Source organism: Rhamphochromis longiceps, linkage group LG17, assembly GCF_057381845.1.
Source record: "Rhamphochromis longiceps isolate RC_006_pf linkage group LG17, R_longiceps_female_GT1.1, whole genome shotgun sequence".
In the NCBI taxonomy this organism is placed as follows: Eukaryota; Metazoa; Chordata; class Actinopteri; order Cichliformes; family Cichlidae; genus Rhamphochromis; species Rhamphochromis longiceps.
This window is the reverse complement of record NC_140573.1, coordinates 35,519,069-35,537,358: the sequence shown is the minus strand read 5'-3', so window position 1 is coordinate 35,537,358 and position 18,290 is coordinate 35,519,069. Positions and strand designations below refer to the sequence as shown.

The window sequence follows — 18,290 nt, the reverse complement described above, 5'->3', positions numbered from 1 at the left end:
GTTTATTTTCAATAGAAGCGATGGCTGGGTTTGGCCAGAGTGTCCCCTCCAGCTGCTTACTCGGGCTGTTGATATTGAGTCAAGCAAACACTCTCTCAGGGATGTCCTGTTGGGCACTCGGCCAGAGTTGCAAATGGAAGTCACATGTGGAGAATCCCAGAGGAAGGCGAAGAGGCCTTAATTCACACACATTACCAATAATAATCAACTGTGGCAGTACTGGTCTTACTGGAAGCAAAGCCTTTCATTAATCACTGATTTAAAAATGTTGTATTTCTTACAATAGCAGCAAACAAACAAAAGTCAACATATTTATTATGATTATTACTATGATTGCAACAATCGGGGACCCCTCCACCCCCATTGACTTCTCTTGTGTTTCTTTTTTCTTTTTCTTTTTTGGCTTTCAAACACATATGCAAATATATTTGGACACTGTCATTATCATCCACTTAATAGGCATTTCATGAGGGATTTTCTGAATGCACGGTGCAGGGCAAGTTGCCATGGATACCCCGGTGCTTAAGTACAGTATATTAAAATGGTGCTGCCTTCCAACCACTTATATAATCACCGGTCTGTAATGGTCTTTGCTCTGTGGCCATAAGCAACATATCATGTGATCAGCATTGACCAGGACTAGTAAGAGCCCTACCCCCTCATTATGCCTTATTTGGCTTATTCATTTCATTCTTTGTAGGCAGGAATTAGTGGAACAGGAATTATGCTTGTGGAACATTTATGTGACAACTTATGAAAGGACCTTGTGTGTGTGTGTGTAACATGAATTTATTTCCAAAAATGGGAAAATTAAAAGAGGACATTTTAAACCTTATATTGAAAAGTCAGGATTATTGACCTCATATTACACGTGTATATAAAAATAACATATTCATTTTTTTTTCAATACAAGTGTAACATATGTATAATATAAATAGAAACTTGAGTTAACCATAAAGTCATAAATGCAATTTAAGGGCTCATCACCATCCCTGCTTAATTTATTTCCTCTGTGACAGTAAAATGTGTTTATAAAAGCCTTTACAGTCTCCTGCAAGTTCAATCTTGGCTGAGCACTTTCAGTGTCAAGTTGGAAGAATGTGCTTTGAGTAAACCAAAGTATTAAGACAAGCAAATCTTTTTACCTCTCTATAAAAAAAGAGGTTTTCATATGTCAGAGGACTGACATATGAAAACCTTTATTTTTTAAATGCAAAGCTTTTTTAAATGCAAAGCTTTTCCTCTCCATAGTGGTGTAGAACTCAAAAGTTATTTATTTTTAAGCCAACGATTCCTGCAGTGGTAAGGCTGCCCTTGCTAGCGTGCTAGGTGATGAATAATGACGGGTGCTCTACCAATTGTTCCAGGTGGCGCTAAATTTCTGGGAAGTAAGACAACATAAATAGACTTACTGAAAGGTTTGAGAGAAATATACCTATATTACACTTGTAATCTCTGAGAAATCTTTGTGCTTGCCTTTTGTCCTATTTTTTTTTTAATTTAAAAATTAGTGCATTATTTTGTAAATTCAATACATTTAGGCTAATACCTGTTAATAAAATTATAGCTGAAGATTGGCTCCTAGTAGCTGACCTTACAGCAGTGCATGTGCTTTTCAAGGCACACTTGACTTTGTCCCCAGTGCCAGTGTAGCTTTAATTAAAATAGTAGTGGTGTGTTTGTGTGCCTATAAACTATGGAAATTATAGCAGTGCTGGGAGATGGGAAGCATTTATTGCTATCATCAGTGTGGAGTTTGAGTGCGTTTCAGATGCACTGCTCCTCCACTGCTGCTGCTTTTGCCGAGGTTGGTAACCAGCTGCTGCCACCATCGCCCCTCCCCACTGTACCCACCACACATGTCTATCTATCCATCTCCCCCATTTTCTCCCTCTTTCCCCTCTCACTGTTCTGCTGCCACCACATCAAGACGCTGGTGGGCCTGTTTGTCTCTGTTGACCTTGGCAGCAGAAAGCACTGGAAGAAGAGACGTGGGGAACAAATACCTGAAGGGAGAAGGCACAGAATTGTCACAGAAGTGTAGAAACAGGCATAGCATTCCCCCTAGTGAGGCAAATGTTTCTAAGGCCAGGGGCCTCGTGTTTGTCTTTTCCAGTGGGGCACTCTGAGTAGTTTATTAAAGGGGCTGAAGGAGCTTTCTAGCCTGAAGCCCTTAGCGCTGAAAGAGAAATGGGAGAAATTACTGGCATAATGTGGATGCTTAGAGCAATTAACAGCAGTTGTTTAATGTTAGCCCCTTTTGACTCTCTCCGTCGCTGTCTCTTTTTTTTTTTCTCTCTTGCTTGCTTTTCCACTCTTGTCATCTCTCTTTCTCTCGCCTGCTTCAGCTCCCACGGTCTCTTTCAGCCTGTCATGATTGTTTGGTGTTTACCTTTCCTGGCTCAGAGCTCAGACAGTTGACACTAATGAAAATGCTACCTTTTTTTTTTTTTGGTCTGTGTTTGACTCTTAATAATGATATCATACAGCTAAAATATGCTCCAACAGAGCCGGGGAGATAATGTGCTATTCAGAGGCTGTTAAATTATACCAGTGCGCCGCTCTGAGCTGTGAGTTCAAGTGGTCTTTACCCCGCGTTGGGGGCTACATCTTTACCTAAATAAATCTGTCATAGTTGCCCCGGGTGCCGCTCTTTAAAACAGAAGATTCTTGCACTCCCTATAACCTCTTGCGGCTGCCTGTATGCTCGCACATGTGTGTGTCCGTTAGTGTGAATTTAATTTTAAAGTTGCATCTGTGCCAGATTTAGATGTGTATTTGTGTTTGATTATGTGGCACAAACTTACATAGGCAAAGGAATAAATAAAAGTCCTCTCTTGTATTAAATCTCTCTGGCCCATGTGGCACTGCAAGCTGGTGGCAGATGGACTAGCTTTCGGCATCTGTTGTGTGCAGACTGGGGGCTTTGTACTCCTCTCTCCTGGGGAAGACCGAGCCTTTCTTCTTGCCAGTAGATTCCTGTCTGTTGGAGCGACTAAGAAAAACATCTGTGGCATGCAAGGGAGAGGGAGGGAGAAAAAGGGGAGAGAAAGAGGAGGAAAAAAATTGACAAAAAGATTGGCAAACACCATTAGCCCTAAATGTTCCGTCTCATTGCCTGTTGTGCGTTGTTTACAATGGGGGAAACACGTCAATACATCACACGCAGCACATCTGATCCCAGCCGAGACTCGTTCAGCTCGTTTCAGCTTTTGTCAGCGTCTTTAGCCGGCGATAGGGATTGGCAGCTTTTGCACTTCTAGTAATAGATACTGACCTAATTCATTAGGCTTCAAATATGTGAATGTAACATTTGTACAAGCACATTTTCTCCTTTTATCAAGTAGTAAACCAAGCCTTTAAACATTCTGGCTGAGGGAGAAAAGCTGTGAAATGTTTGTCAGCTTGTGTGTTAATTTTTTTTCTTTTTTCTCTCTGTATATCTTTTTATATTTCTTCCTTCCCTTCCCATAACTGTTTTGTTTGGCCAATCATTTACATTTAAAAATACCTTTTGTTAAGGTATTTATAACAGTTTTAATGATCATCTTAGAAAAATAGTAAGCAAGCATTCGGCATGTGGCGGTCTCGCCAGTTTTCAACCTTTTGTCGTCTCCCTCCCCTCTCAGATTCCTCCAGTACCCCCCCCCCCCCCCCCCCCCCCCATTTCTTTGCCAACTCTCGCCACCCTCCGCCCCCTCCTCTCTGCTCCCCACGACCAGCCCCCCTACCCCGCCGATCAAGCCACTGGTTTTTGTGTACTATTGGTCCTCAGGCGTCAAAACAATCCAGCGGGGCTGCCTGACTTGTTTTAATTAGGCAGCACTGAAACGGCAACTGTCTCTCAGACGTGACCAGGCAGAGGTGCTCTCCCCTCGCACTACTGTAAATACCGCTGTAAATACTTCTCTGGTGATATCTTTGACAGTAAGCGTCAGCTAGTTACTCTACTTTTTTTTCTTCCTTTTTTGCCTCCACTTTCCTGCCGTCTGTTTTCCGCTACTGGCATTTTCCCCTTCTCTTCATTTTTGATGCACCGTAATGCTCTCAGGTTTCTGAGAATACTTCTTCAAATGCTTCTTACCAGGGAGAGTGGATTTCTCAGTCATTGTTTAAAAGGTAGGTCATTTTATCTGCCTCTTTTGGACTATGTAGGACTTAGTTTTGTGTTAACGTAGCAGTGCTTCGTGATGTCGTGTAACTTGGAAATACACGGCTGTGATATGGCTTAATTGTTTTTAAGTGCCCCGTGCACGGTATGGAGGCTACCGACTGCCGCTGAGCCCTTCACTAATCCCATTCAGACTCTTTGAATCCACACACACACACACACACACTTTGACATGCACACAATCGGAGCTGAAAGGAAAAGCACTAGTATAAAGCCAGACACACATACCTTTGCGGCGAGTGCACCTCTCTCTTCTCGTACTTCTGTCCCCCTCTTGTCTCAGCAATGCCGACTACACAGAGCAAAGGAGAGAGCAGGTCCGGCAGGTTGTGCGCAAGAGCGATAGTGTGTGTGCACTTGCACGAGGGAGAGAGAAAGAGAGAGACAGAGAGCGTGTGCTCAGAGAAGCAGATGTGCGATTAGAGCGAGAGCAGCGCGAGCCTCCCTGGTAAGCATGCAGGCGAGATGCAAGGGGAGAGCCGGCGAACATCCTGTGACGAGTCACAGCAGTCCCCGTGTGAAGATCCCCACACACTCTCACATACACACACTCTCTCAGTCATACACAGGACCCACCCACACGCAGAGTACCTGCACACACACACACACACACTTAGACATTTGCACACGGATGCACATGCTTTATTGCTACTTTTTGGAAGTAGCTGAGATAAATAAAAAAAACTTATCTCAGATTTATTTTCTAAAAATGCATCAAAAGCAGAGCTTTACCTAGTAATTGCGGTATTGCTCATTTCCACTAAACCGGTGAATGAAATGATTAAGTGGTGTTTTCCTGTAATTGCAAAATTTCATTATCTTCAGACTTAAAAAAATGATGGTCTAATTATATCCAGTGCGGAGAGAGAAAGAAGCCACCGTCTCTCTGTCATAAATTTCCATTTTGTACACTACACCCCCTCACCCACACCCCCACCTCCCTCCTTCCACACACACACATGCGCGCACACACGCATACACACGCCCTCCGCTGTCCCTCTCCCATTCTTTTCCTTCTCTCCCCCAACTCAAGCCTCCTCTTTCGGGCCTGCATGTCCGACCTGCACAAGGGCCCCCCGATCGGTAATTGCCCCGGTGACAACTGGAAATGATAGAATAATTGTCAGGAGAGGCGTCTGGGCTTTCTCTTTTTTTCCCCCTCTTTTTTTCTTTTTTTTTTTAATGGGGCGAGTGTGATTTAAGTATGCATGAATGGTACAGTGGTGGTGAGGTGGCAAGAGAGCGAGAGGAGAGGAAAGGAGAAGGGGGGAACTGGGGCGGGGGCTGTGTGGCGGGTGGCGAGAAGTGTAGGGGGGGTTGGTGGTGGGGGGTGGCTTGTTTATGATGCCATCCCCCATAAACACGGCTAAAGTGATGACACAGATAGTGTTGCCTCTTCACACGGTGACACCAGTCGACTTGGGGCCGTTGCAGCTAGACACCCTCGGCGGTGGCAGAGCCAAGTACTCTGTTCCTCGGTCAAGCTCTCTGGCACTTCTCACCTTCAGGTAAAAAAAAGAAGAAAAAAAAAAGTCAGGCAGACTGTCCATCCATCTATTTATCCATCAATCCATCCATCATTCATCCAGCCATCAATCCTCTGTCACCCATAGTCGACTTCAGGCTCTTGGCTGTGTTTAATGGTTGTATTTTATTGCCGGGCTGTGTCTCCTGCCTTCCCCGTTGGTCGTCCCACTGTGTAACCGTTCAGCCTTGGTCTGCGGGCTCTGTTAATCTGCTGCTTAATTAGTGTTGATGAATGGCTCAGTGTGTATGGCTGTGTGTGTGTGTGTGTGTCTATGTGCATGCGTACAAGTGAGCACGTGTGTGCTGGTTTTGGCTTTGTGTGTGTGTGTGTGTGTGTGTGTGTGTGTGTGTGTGTGTGTGTGTGTGTGTGCATGAACTTGCTGTGGTATTTTCTGCTCTTGTACTATTTGGATAGTGTGTGTGTGTGAGTATGTGTGTTTTTCAGATGTTGCTACTCGCTTGCTAAGCTAATCATTGATCATTAAAATCAAGAGGACAGTGATGCACCACTATGATTAAGCAGAATAAAAGGGCACAGCCACTCAATAACCTTTCATAAGCTAATAACAATCAAATATTAATCAGCTGCAGATATGTGTTCTGAGAGGGCAAAGCTGTTACTTGAAGTTTGACTTATTTGTTTTTCTCCCATCTCTTTGCGTGTGGAGGGGGAAAAAATCCCAAACTCTTTGGAGCAGACGTTTAGTTTGAAGAGGAGAGAGGTCACAAGACTGATAATTGGTGAAGCACTAATTATCTTTATCAAAGGCGAGTGGGATCATTTGTTTACTTAAATATTGATGAGGGTGAGCAAGGCATGGTATTGGGCTATTGTGGGCATATTATTAACATTTTATAGGGCTTTGTGCAGGAATGTGAAAGGGACTCCTCTTCATAATTTAATACCCTAATGCATAATGAGCTATGTGATTAGTTCACATGGAGAATTGGCCAAACTCCATTTTGAAGGCAGATAATTTACATTGTTCTCTAGAGTCTGGCATATAATAGGTTCTTTAGCGCAATAAAATTAAATGCTACACATTTTATATTTCAGCTTACAAATCCCCCTGGCAGTATTCAGTTTTAAGTCTTCTTTTTCTGTTTTCTTCTATTCCTCCCCAAAAAAGAAATAAAAAGTGGGGAAGTGAAATTTAAAATTGTTAGACTAAAACACATGTTTACCTACATGTTTTATTTAGAATGCACACTCACCAATTAACACTGTTCATTAGCAGAGCTGCGTTATTTGTTTTGAAAGTTTAACCAATCACTTTGTTATGCTAATTGTGATGTAATTTAATTTGAGTTCCCGTAATGATGATGCCGCTATTATCCACATAAATGATGCAGTTAAGCAGCACGGCCTCATTTGCATGTGCTTGAAGGGAGAGAGGCTGAAAGGAGCCGGCTCCCGTATCACTCCGCTTTAATTTTCCACCTCTGTTCACTGCTGCCCTTTGGGTCTTCCTGGCCTGTCACCGGCTATTGATGATCAGCACTTTTATCTGGTTATTATTTTTTATTTTATTATTTTTTTTAATGACAAAGTGGCCTTTTATTTGCCTGCTAACAGATTTCTATGACTACAATCTGGGGAGATTAAGCGATCGAAATACGAGGCGTTTACAAAATGCGGATGAAAATTTCCCTGCTGATTGTATTAAACATTAAGGTAACAGTTGATTTGCGTGCGCACACCTGCATGGATGCCTTACTTTTCATTTTCAGTGTCTCTGTTTTGGCTGTTGGGGGGGGGTGAAGGCGGGAGGGGGGGGGTGGCTTCTTGAATTTAACATTTCCACATCAAAGTGGTTCTTTGTTGGTGCTCTGGCTTAATTTTTAATCTGTTGATTCCATCAGGATTTTTTTAGATTGGACATTATTGTGATGTGATTTGGACACTCAGGTATGTTTTATTTTAAAGCAGAGGTGCAGTCAAGCAGTCTATGCATACACACACTCAGCGGTCTCTGTATATATATATTTTTTCTTTTTTTTCATCCTAAGAGGAGCGGGATCGTTTCTTCTTTTTCTTCCGAGTCCCCAACCTTTCTGTGCAGAAAGTCCAACTAAGCCAAAGTTAAGGACATCTCATTATCTGTTTTGTCGTTGGCTAGACTTTAGTAATTTTCCTCAGAAGAGATGATTTTTTTCCCCCCCTCCTTACCAAACCCACCTTTTTATGCTTCTAATTGGTTACATAAATCTTGTCTGGTATGAATGAGGAATGTTGCGGTGTTGTCAACTGCAATCTTCACCCTTATTTACCAATTCATTAAGATCTATCGATGCAGGACTGCTGAGAGGGAATGACAACATAAATCAGAGCTCGAGACATAATGGCCCTAATCAACCAGAAATAACTGGAAACGTCACAATGAGCTATGTCTCTGTAGCTGTGTCAGACGCGGCTGGCTCCCCTGCGCCTGTCCGCTGGATCTGTGGAGAGGAGCGGAGAGTCAGACCCATCCAACTGTCATTAGCTCCTCTGATTTTTCTCAGCAAGAACACCAGAGCAACGTGAAGAATTTTGTCCATTTACTTCTTTTTTCTCTTATCCAGTCCTTGCAATGTGTCAAAGCAGCTCAGTTTTGATCACTTACAGTATTTTCTGAGTGAAACACTTCCAGATACGATGTCTATAAATACAGTTAGGTCTGGAGTGCCTTGTATTCGCCGCGCACCTCCTCTCCTCGTGATAAAGATTATTGCACGAGACAATGAGGCCTCCCCTCTTTATAGGTCAATTAGCCCTGATTAGGTGGGCTGAGTTAATTAATGAAATTGGCAAATATGCAAATGAGAGCCGACTGATCGGGCTTTCGTCACTGTCTCGCTCGCCCACAGCGGCAGGGCTGTCTACAGCTTCAACAGAACGAGGTGCCTGATAGGTAACATGTAAATGATATGGGTCGAGCCTAAATGCAGGAGAGGACTAGTCTCTCTCCTCCTCTTTTTCCATCAGGGGACAAGCCGTGCTGCACTAATATTTCAAAGACGTGTGCATTTATTACTATACCACATAAATCTATTAATAGTAAAATATTTTGTTTATAATTTTTTTTCTTGATTTTTAATGAGATACTAGTGGATTTTATTTTATTAATACCAATGCTTGCCTTTCATATCCATTTATATTAGTAACTGGATAGCTGGTGTACAATGAATATTTTGCTATTATTATATTTCAGAGCTGGTTGCATTCACATAACACTAATTTGTATTAACGCAGTATCATTCCCACTATTCCTGAGTGCCTCTTGCATTTGAATCTAAAGAGACATTGTGCAGATTGTACAATTGAACATGCACTTTACACTCTTTCCTATGGTCCTCTTTGTCATTTTATTCACCCCCTTTCTTTCTTTCTTTCTTTCTTTCTTTCTTTCTTTCCACTTTCTGTTCTCCACTCTGACACACTCTCACACATCCATTCAGGGACACTTACATACTGTGGCAAATAGTCTGTCTTTTATCTTATTCTTTCTCATCTCTTTATTGTAAATAGAAGAGAATTAAGTTCTGAACATTCTTGACTGAATGTCTCCTATCACAGAACTACAATTTATTGTCAGCTCAAATGAAGAATTGAAATATGACTGAGGTTTTTCTCAGGACAGGAGATAACCACATTTGATTCCGTTGCTTTGAATAATGTTAATCCGGAAAAAAGCAAAGTCCATTATTCATATTCATCTCTTTTCATTTGGCCCCACTCCTGATTTTGTAAATATGATTTCTTCAGCTACCACCCCCACACCCCTTTTTTTTTCCAAAGCAATCTTTATTCACCAGTGAAGCACTTTTGAAATTCCTCTATCTGAGAGCAGAAACCATTACCATACACAGGTTTATAAGAAGTAGTCATTAATGCTCTTTTATGGTGGCCTTTTAGTGCCAAAAGGGAAGCTTTTAATTCTAAGGCACGGCAGCCTGGGTCTCCTTACTTAATCCGGAGGACTGGGTTGTGTCGAATGTAGCTTTCCAAGTGGTCGTTTTTCCATCTCAAACTCCAAACTCGCTACAAGAAGCTGTAGGTTGTAATGAATTGCTTGTGATGTCCCCCCTCGTGCTGTGACAGCTCACTGGCAGGGAAAAAAAACAACAATTCACACTGAGGTACAAACAGATATATGATCACAATCAAAGATTGTTTGAAGGCATAAAATTTGTAGATTAAGTTATTAAACTTTTTGCCAGTCATTATTTAAAATTCAGTGATTTTTTTAGCATCGTTTTTTTCAGTCAAGCACATACGTGGCATTTTGATTTATTAAGCAATCTGAAGTATTGAATATGTGAGCTCTTGCCCTTGCCTAGTTACTTCTTTATTTTGTATGCATAGTAACTTATGGCAATGATGAATTAATTTCACTCAAGCACAGAATCTGTGATTATTTTAAATGGTAACCATATCTAGACTTGATCAGAGAGCTGTGAGGAGTCAGCAGACTGTGAAATGTAATTTCTATTATTATTAGATATATTTTTTTTTTCATTCTGAACTCACACACCAAAAGAATTCCATCCAACCACCTGAAATGTGAACCGATAATGAACGGACGTCTGGGATCACAGATTTACCGGTCACTTTTTTTTCCTCCGCCCTTTCTTTTGTGTCATCCTAATGAAAATATTTTTTGCAACTCATGCATGTAGAATGTGAAAATGGATCTGTGTTTTAGATAGACACAGTGGAGAACATCCTCATGCTGAGAATGGATAGCCCAGGGACTCTGAACAAAAATTCCTCAGTGTTCCCCAGACTGTGTTGGAGCATTGGAGACAGCTGTGTATTCCCACTAGATGGATTGCCAGTGTCATAGTGTGTGTTTACTGCACATGATAGAGCGGGAGACAGGCCAGGTAATGAGGCTACATTAAGGGCTTTTAGAGCTCGCAAACAAAGATGGAGGGCTGCTTCTTTCCCCTTTAATGATAGGTGTGTGTTTTGTTGTGTATGTGCAGAACTGGGAGTGTGTGTGTGTGCGACTAAGGCAATGAAAGGCTCAATTTTCCTTACACCTTTGTTGTGTCACTTCTCCAAAGAAATCGGAGAATTTCTCCAGATTTCTGGGCCAAACGCCCCGTCGGGACACTTTCTCAGATTCCTGACGATGCAAGATTCAACAGTAAATATTTGCTATAACTGAAGAGGAAGCAAGCAATCGAGTGATTGTAGAGTTGCACACGAAATGAGACAAAAGCTGGAGTTGCTCTGAAGCTTTGCAAAATGAAGTGTCTTTTCTTTCTGTTGAACCTCTATCCTAATAGAAATGTTGGTGCCTTCAGCGACAGTAAATTTAGAGTGCTCAAAGCTATCTTCATCTCTTATAACCCAAACGCCGAGTATCACTGTCATCTTCCTTCCCAAAGCTATACGTCTGCAGAATTACCAGCATATTACCAGGTAATAACAGGCTTCCTCTTTGCTTCCGATCATGATAATAAGTGGTCTAGGTTCTCCCTCATTGGAAGATTATGGCTTGAGGAAATGGCATCAAATAGCGGGTGTGTTGAAATGCAGGACACCAATTTATGGATGTCAAACACACGTGCAGGCAAGCCGGCAGCCGGCAAGCCTCACTCATGCAGCAATAAAGCAGCCACATTGGAACGACGGCCTTGGCGGATATTGTAGCTGGAGGTGGCGTGGTTCCTTCCAACCCAGTTGGTTCAGGACAGGCTGAGCTGGGGTCAGGGCTGGTACCCCTCAGGGAGAGGGCACCGTGGTGGGCTCATGCACATATACAGATGCAGTCTTACATGCATGCTTCATACAGTCACGCCCCCAGGTGCAGAGCATTGTCACTCTCGAGTATTGTGCATGTGTTTGTGCGCACACACGCGTGTATGTGTGTGTGTGTCTATCTGTGACAGTTCCATCACCCCCACAGTCAGATCCACAGCTTGGTTGCCCGCTCGTCATTGCAGCCTGGCTGTGTTTCTAATTGACATTCTAATTGGCAGATTTGAATGCCGCCTTTAGATGGCTAATTAATTTATCTCACTGCTGTCATTAAGGTTAAAGCACCATCTGATCTCTGCGAATATACTTTGCATATATCTGCATTATCATTATGTTGCAGATTTTATTTTGGAGGAGGTGAGGAAGATTATAGCGTTGAGATTAAGCTGGCCATCTTATTATTTATGTATTCAGATTCAGATTTTTCTAACAGTTTTTTTTAACCCTTTTTTCTTTATTTGACTTTAACTTTTTATAAATAGTAATCTGATGTGAGCTCAGATTTTTCTTTTAAAAAAAGAGTAAAATCACATTGATTTGTTAATATCAAAGTAGCAATTTTCCTTGGATTTCCACCATAGTTTGCGTTGCATTCAGATGTTATTAAAAATCCTCATTTCCTCGTCTCTTATATCTTCAGGTTTTCCGAACATCCGTCGCCGGTCCAAGAAAGAAAGCAGGAAAAAAAAAAAGAGAGATCCAAGCTCCATTAGAATGTTCATAAAATCATAGTAAAGGCAATCAGACAGTCTTTCTCTGAATATTTTAAACATTGGGCATGTAAAATTTATGCCTAATTTGAATACTTATTAGCCGGCTGATCTCGGCTGCAGCCTTGAGTTTCTTATGCTGAGATTCATCACCGGATTGGATGTCACATTGTGCCAGTCTCTCTCTCTCTCTCTCTCTCTACCTCCCCCCTGAAAACATCACCACCTTCCTCCCTCTCTCCATCCCACACCCTCTCTTCCTCTCGCACTCCTTCACTTTCATTCTTCTCCTCTGCCTTTCTTCGTCATCCCCCACCCTTTCTGTCTATCTCTGCCTTCTTTTACTGCGTCTCTCTCCATCAGTAGTGAGCGCTGCGGTGTTAAACAGGGGCCTGTTTGTTCACAAGCACGCCTTGTCCTGGCCTCTTCCCTATTTACTTGTGTCCCGGGCAGCTGTCGCCCTGCTCTGTGTAATAGCTCAGCCCTGTTTGTTCTCCCTGCCTAGATCCTGTTTATCCTGGCTGTGGACATCCTTTAAGGCCTGTCCTGTATCTGCCCCTCGTCAAACACTCACACATGCACACACACACACAAACACAGTGAAGGGACGTGTACACACTTCTATTAAAATGGTATTTACAGGCCAAAGAATACACACGGTACCCATGTGGGCTGGGCACAAATGCACACAAAAAAAGCGCATTCATTATCATTGTTTGTCCCTCTCTGGTTGCATATATATGGATTCAGTCGTGGTGGTGGTGGTGGAGAAAAAGAAGCTGTAAAAATATTTGTTTTAAAATGTAAAAAGTAGTAATAGGACTGGAAATATTGACAGCTTTTTAAAGCAAGGTTCCTCCATAAGAGAGTCACTATATTATTTTTTTTATTAAAAAGGGGTATATTTTTAAAAATTAATTGTCTCACATTATTTTTTCCCCATTTTAATTTTCAGCATTTCAGAATTTCTTTCTCCTGCACACAATTTGTGATTGCGGAGTGCTTAAGTTGTCTTTTATTTATTGTGAGAACTGATGTTGGCGCTGCTCTTCTCTGCCCCAGCGAAGGTACAGAGCATTAAATGCAGAGGATAATGATAAAACATTTATTACTGGAAAGAGAGGAGGTAATATGCATAATTTATGCTGTTTTTAGCACAATCATTAGTGATATTCATGATAGAATCCTTTCTTCATCCCTTTTTTCTTCTTCTCAATTTTTACCCAAGTTTTTCCATATCTAATAGATGCTGACAGAATTAATTCAATTTCCTATATTTATTTACACTTTTTAAAATGTGGTTTTGACTTGTAAATCTGCCAGCAGAAACTTTGATTGCCTCTCATCCACACCAGGGATATTTATTTTTTAAATGTGGTAAAATAAATGAATGTATAAGGTTTGATTAAAGAAGAGAGTGGAGAAAAACATGATTCAAGCCAATAAAATGAATTATGAGCGTTCTTTCTCTATGGAAGCCTGCGAGGCAGATTTTCTTTAGCCACAGCAAGGATGACAAACCCATTATGGTGTTCATCACCAGCCCTGCACCATGTGATTTGGTGCCGCCTCCTCCACCTCCTCCTCCTCTTCCCCGCCACCAAATTTTAATTTTGCATGATTAGCCTTGCGTCATTAGGCAACTTCATTCAGATGCGAAACACACGAAAAATCGGACAGCTTCCAGACGGCAAATATTTTAAGAGTGCCCTCGCTTCTGTATTTTCTGTCCGTGGTGCCTGGCCGTCCTCAAAGTGCAATGGAGATATTAAGAATTAAGCACATGTTATTTAAGAATCCCATATTTTATTTATTTATATATATATATTTTGCCTTTAATTCCTACCAGTGTATTATGTGTTTTTAATAATGCAAATACTAATAAAGCAATGCAGGTGCTCTGATTTACAGCCAAATTTTAGTGGCTTTAAAACCACATTTAGATATTCTTCCCATTTCAGAAAGCACCAGGACATGCATCTCTTTGTATTGCTTCATTTACACAATGAATGCATAATTGCTCCTCCTGCATCCCCCCTTTCTCCTTTCCCCCCCTCCCTCTTCTTTAAATGCTTTAATTTGCAGAGGGGGACTGAGGGCTTGATAATGGAAGCGTAAAAAAAAAAAAATAGGAGGGAAAAAAAGGGGGGAATTGTAACAAGAAGAGCCCTAACCGGTGCCTCTTAATCACTTCTAGGTTTTAAATCATGATGATGCAGGAGTCGGCCACAGAGACAATAAGCAACAGTTCAATGAGTCAAAATGGAATGAGCACCCTAAGCAGCAGCCAATTAGAGGCTGGCAGTAGAGATGGGAGATCAAGCGCTGGTGACACAAGCAGCGAAGTAAGCACAGTCGAGCTGCTGCATCTGCAACAACAGCAGGTAAGTTGTGTTTCTCCCCGTCTCGTCTCTCTTACTCTCTCTCTCTCTCTCTGCCGCTCTCTCTCCCTCACACACTCCGTTTCCCCCTCGCTCTACCTCTCCGCTCTGCTGTGCTCTCTTCTCAGGCAGCGCTGGGGTGTTCTACATAGGCAGGAGGCACAATGAATTATGTTGTTTTGTGTATGTGTGTGTGTGTGTGTGTGTGTGTGTGTGGCATTGTTGTTTTTTAGGCATGTGGAAAACACATTGTTTATATAAGAGGCTGTTTAGGTTGTTGGTAAATGTTCTCGGCAGTTTGTTGTGCTGACAGCGTGCTCTGCTTGAAGCTGCTGCCTCCAGATGATGCTCAGAGTGTTTTGCTGCTACTGTTTTAGTTTAGAAATTCAGCTGTTATTTTTTTATTTCATGTTTTGCTTAGTTTTTTTCCACTAGCATTTGAATTTGGGAATATATTGGGGGTTGTTGCTGCCCTGTGAGGCCATGTGAGAAATGTAGTGCGTGTGTGTGAGACAGAGAAAAAGTGCATGACAGAGGGAGAGAGGACAGAGAAAGAGAGAGCGTGTTGGAGCATCAAACGGACCAGTTTGGACAGGGAGAGTGTGTATCTGCGCGCATATGCATGGGTGTGTATGTCATGGCTGCGCTGTATCCACCAGAGGGCCTCCTAACTCGCCACTAGTTGGAGGCTCTCACACAGATGCAGACATTCTAACCACAGACCCACCAGCAGGAGAGAAACCTTTGACCGGGACGCTTTTGATTTATAGCTTGCAGTCTCCGATCTTCACTTCCCTTCAACTAGCAAATACTTTAGATGTACTTTTTATAGTTTTTCCATAGTTTAGTTATTTATTGTATCGATTTTATTAAATGGCGCTTCTTAGAGGCACCGCTGATCACGAATATTTGATGCCTGCTTTTTTTTCCCTCCCTGCCAACACATGTTTCATTGTACCGCTGCTATTCATCTCAGTCACAGCAAGTTGAGGGTGAATTAACTGCAGGGTGCGGGGGGAGGGTGGTGGAGCGGTTGGGGGGCAGGAGTTGTGAAAGTCAGTCGCCAGCAGAGTAAAGGAGTCAAGTGTCTCTCGTGTCTTTTCACGGTGAATGATGGCTTTGACAGTTTGCCAAAAGAGCAGTGGGAGATTAGGTCAGAGGGCCATGCTTTGGGGTAGATGGAGGACAACACCGCGGGTTTTGTAATGATGCGTGCTGTCCTTTGGGCTAATGGTGAAATTTTCATGCGAGTGTGTATTTGTATTTATGTGAATTTTTCTTTTCTTCTTTCTTTTGGTGGCAACTGAAGCCCTGTGGTCAATTTGGCGAGGGCGGAACAATACGTGTCGATGAGTTTCTGCATGTGTGTATACGGGCTATTCAGTGTAGCAAAATGAAGCTTGTCCTGGAGCACGCCCCCCCCCCCCAAGTCCACCATCACCTCTTCTGTTCCCCATAAGCCCCATACCATCCAAACACCCATTCTCCACAACCCTATTCACCCCTGCTGGTGGCTTCAGCTGCATTATAGCACTGTGGCCTCATCCTCCTGCTTTATCACCACTCTGCCACTCTTCCTACACACACACGTATGATTGGGGTCAGACCTCTCTTTCTCTCAGGCATCACTCGTGCATTTGAAGATGTTGGGTAGATTTCGGTAATTCTCTCTTCTTTTTCTTGACAAATTAATGGAAAAACCACCACAGTGCCCTAGTAAGGTGTTGAGCGCCCATGTGTGACCAGAACACCTCTAAGGCACCTTGACGCAGATTCTTCAAGTTTCTGAAACTCTACTGGAGTGATGGAACACCGTTCTTTTAAAAAGATATTCCCTTTTCTGTGTTTTGATGATGGTGGTGAAGAGCACTGTCTGACATGTCATCTCTCAGAGGTGTTTAATCGGGTTGAGATCGAGTGGGTTTGAAGGCCGTAGCATGTGATTCACATCAGATTCATACTCAAACCACACAGTGAGTCCTAGTGTCCTTTGAAACAGAGCACAGTCATTATGGAAGAGACCATTCCCATCAGGAGAGAAATCCTAAGATAAAGGTGATCCCTGAGAAAACTTTGAATTGCTTTACATTTCATGTTATATGTTTTATTTTATTAAAATTGCAATCTGAGCAGTAGATTTAGAGATATTAGACTGTGTACTCAAAATGTAATTGAAAAGAATGGATAAAAGTGTGTCTGTCAGTGAAAATGAAAAAAAGTGCCGTTAAAAATTTTAAAAAGGCCACAGCACTGAGAGGTGGAAAAAAAGCAATGTAAGCATAAGGTGTCTAGTTAAGTCTGTGAGATGGACATACGGCTGAGAGCTGTGATGGTGTGCGGTTGGGGTTGGGTGGGGGGGTATGACAGTATGCGCCTCGTAAAGAGGCCAGCCCGAGCCTTCTCCCAACCCAGAGAGAGACACATTGAAATGAGCAGTCCGGCTAACAGGTCTCTGGAGGCTTTTTAAAACAGGGGCCCTGTGCTGTTAACTTCACACACTTCCTGTGGTGTGCTCACACTGCAAGCACAGTTCAACAAAAGGATGAGGTTAGATTTAAAAAAAAAAATATTTTATATATACATCTGTTAGCACTGAGCACTGCTGCTTTTGTGTGACGGATGTGATATTGACAGGCGTATATGCAGCATGGACCCTGTGTGGCCATATACACATGCATCCATATATGCTTGCACTTTTTTTACACTTCAATGCAGCTTAAAAAAATTTCTATCCACGTTTGCTCCGAGTCCATTTTGAAGGAATGCAGTTGAATGTAATTTTCCACCCACATTTGGAATGACATTGAGTGGTCCAGTGGGTATAGAAGCTGCAGCCTCTCATCACGCTGCTGGGGGGATGATTAATAATAAGCACTGATGAATTCTCCACTGTCCCTATGGGTTCTGCCATTACCTAGCAGCTCCAAAATACCACCTGCAGCTATAATTAGAAAAGCAGCATCTTCAGGTCTCGACACCTTAGATTCGGCCAAAGTCTGTAAGATCAAGATGAAGTAATGCACACAGTTTTTCCACATCCAGATTTCAAAAGTTGAGATTTTCCTTTAATAATAATCCACTATTATTTCATTTAAGATAAAGTGAATATCTTTTACAAATTTGAATGTCTTTCGTTTTTATGCAGGTCATTGTGTTCAGTGTAAAAGCCACACATTTCGTTATCCAGCTATCTGAATAATAACCATTGTCACAATTAAATTTCCAGTCCTTAATTTCTGTCAGGGTTTCATCACCCCGTTCCCAAGGTTGTCTAAATAGACCTAATTTGATTTGAGATCACAGATTAGATACCCACTGTATCTGATTGCAATTTGCCAGCTGCAGATATGTATCAGAGCAAATGATGAATGTTACACAGCTCTAATTGCTATGCAAAATGATCACTATAAAAGCTCTCTTGTAGAGCAAAAAAAAAAATGTGCTGAGCTCATAGTAGCAATCTATTTGTCATTGACCGGAGTTAGCTTTATGTTTTAATAGTATATGCTGCCAAGTATGTACATGGAAGTCATGCATCGATCTTTGGGTCTGTAACATAATGCCCTATAATGAGCCTGTTAGTTGATTACAGTGTTCTGTAGACTTAATCCTGCCAGGGTTATCAGTGGGATTGATGAGCCAATGCTCAGAACTGCTGCCCTCCTTTAAATGGGCTGAGTTCCTACAGTAGGAAATATATTGATATTCAGAGCAAGATGGAGGCACGGAAGGCTAATGTATTATGGTTG

At 42.1% G+C, this 18,290-nt stretch overlaps 1 protein-coding gene and 1 long non-coding RNA gene across 10 annotated transcripts in view; one reads left to right on the top strand and one right to left on the bottom strand.

The window, feature by feature from the left end:
• Window positions 1-18,290, top strand: part of foxp2 (forkhead box P2) — a 103,224-nt gene that overhangs the window by 28,904 nt on the left and 56,030 nt on the right. For 6 of the 9 annotated variants that reach the window (XM_085387849.1, XM_085387852.1, XM_085387853.1 and 3 more), the window contains one exon: window positions 14,358-14,544. The exons of 1 other annotated variant lie outside the window; for it this stretch is intronic. In XM_085387849.1, coding sequence (XP_085243975.1) covers window positions 14,368-14,544 — 177 coding nt within the window. In that variant the 5' untranslated portion in view covers window positions 14,358-14,367. Of the gene's footprint in view, window positions 1-3,790; window positions 4,120-14,357; window positions 14,545-18,290 lie in introns of those variants that run through there. 2 more of the 9 variants (XM_085387851.1, XM_085387855.1) reach the window with 2 other exon arrangements.
• Window positions 1,896-4,650, bottom strand: LOC146650080 (uncharacterized). Its single transcript, XR_014908365.1, has 3 exons — window positions 4,400-4,650; window positions 2,808-3,008; window positions 1,896-2,006 (listed from the first exon to the last, which is right to left on the bottom strand). It is a non-coding gene; the product is annotated as an uncharacterized LOC146650080 (long non-coding RNA).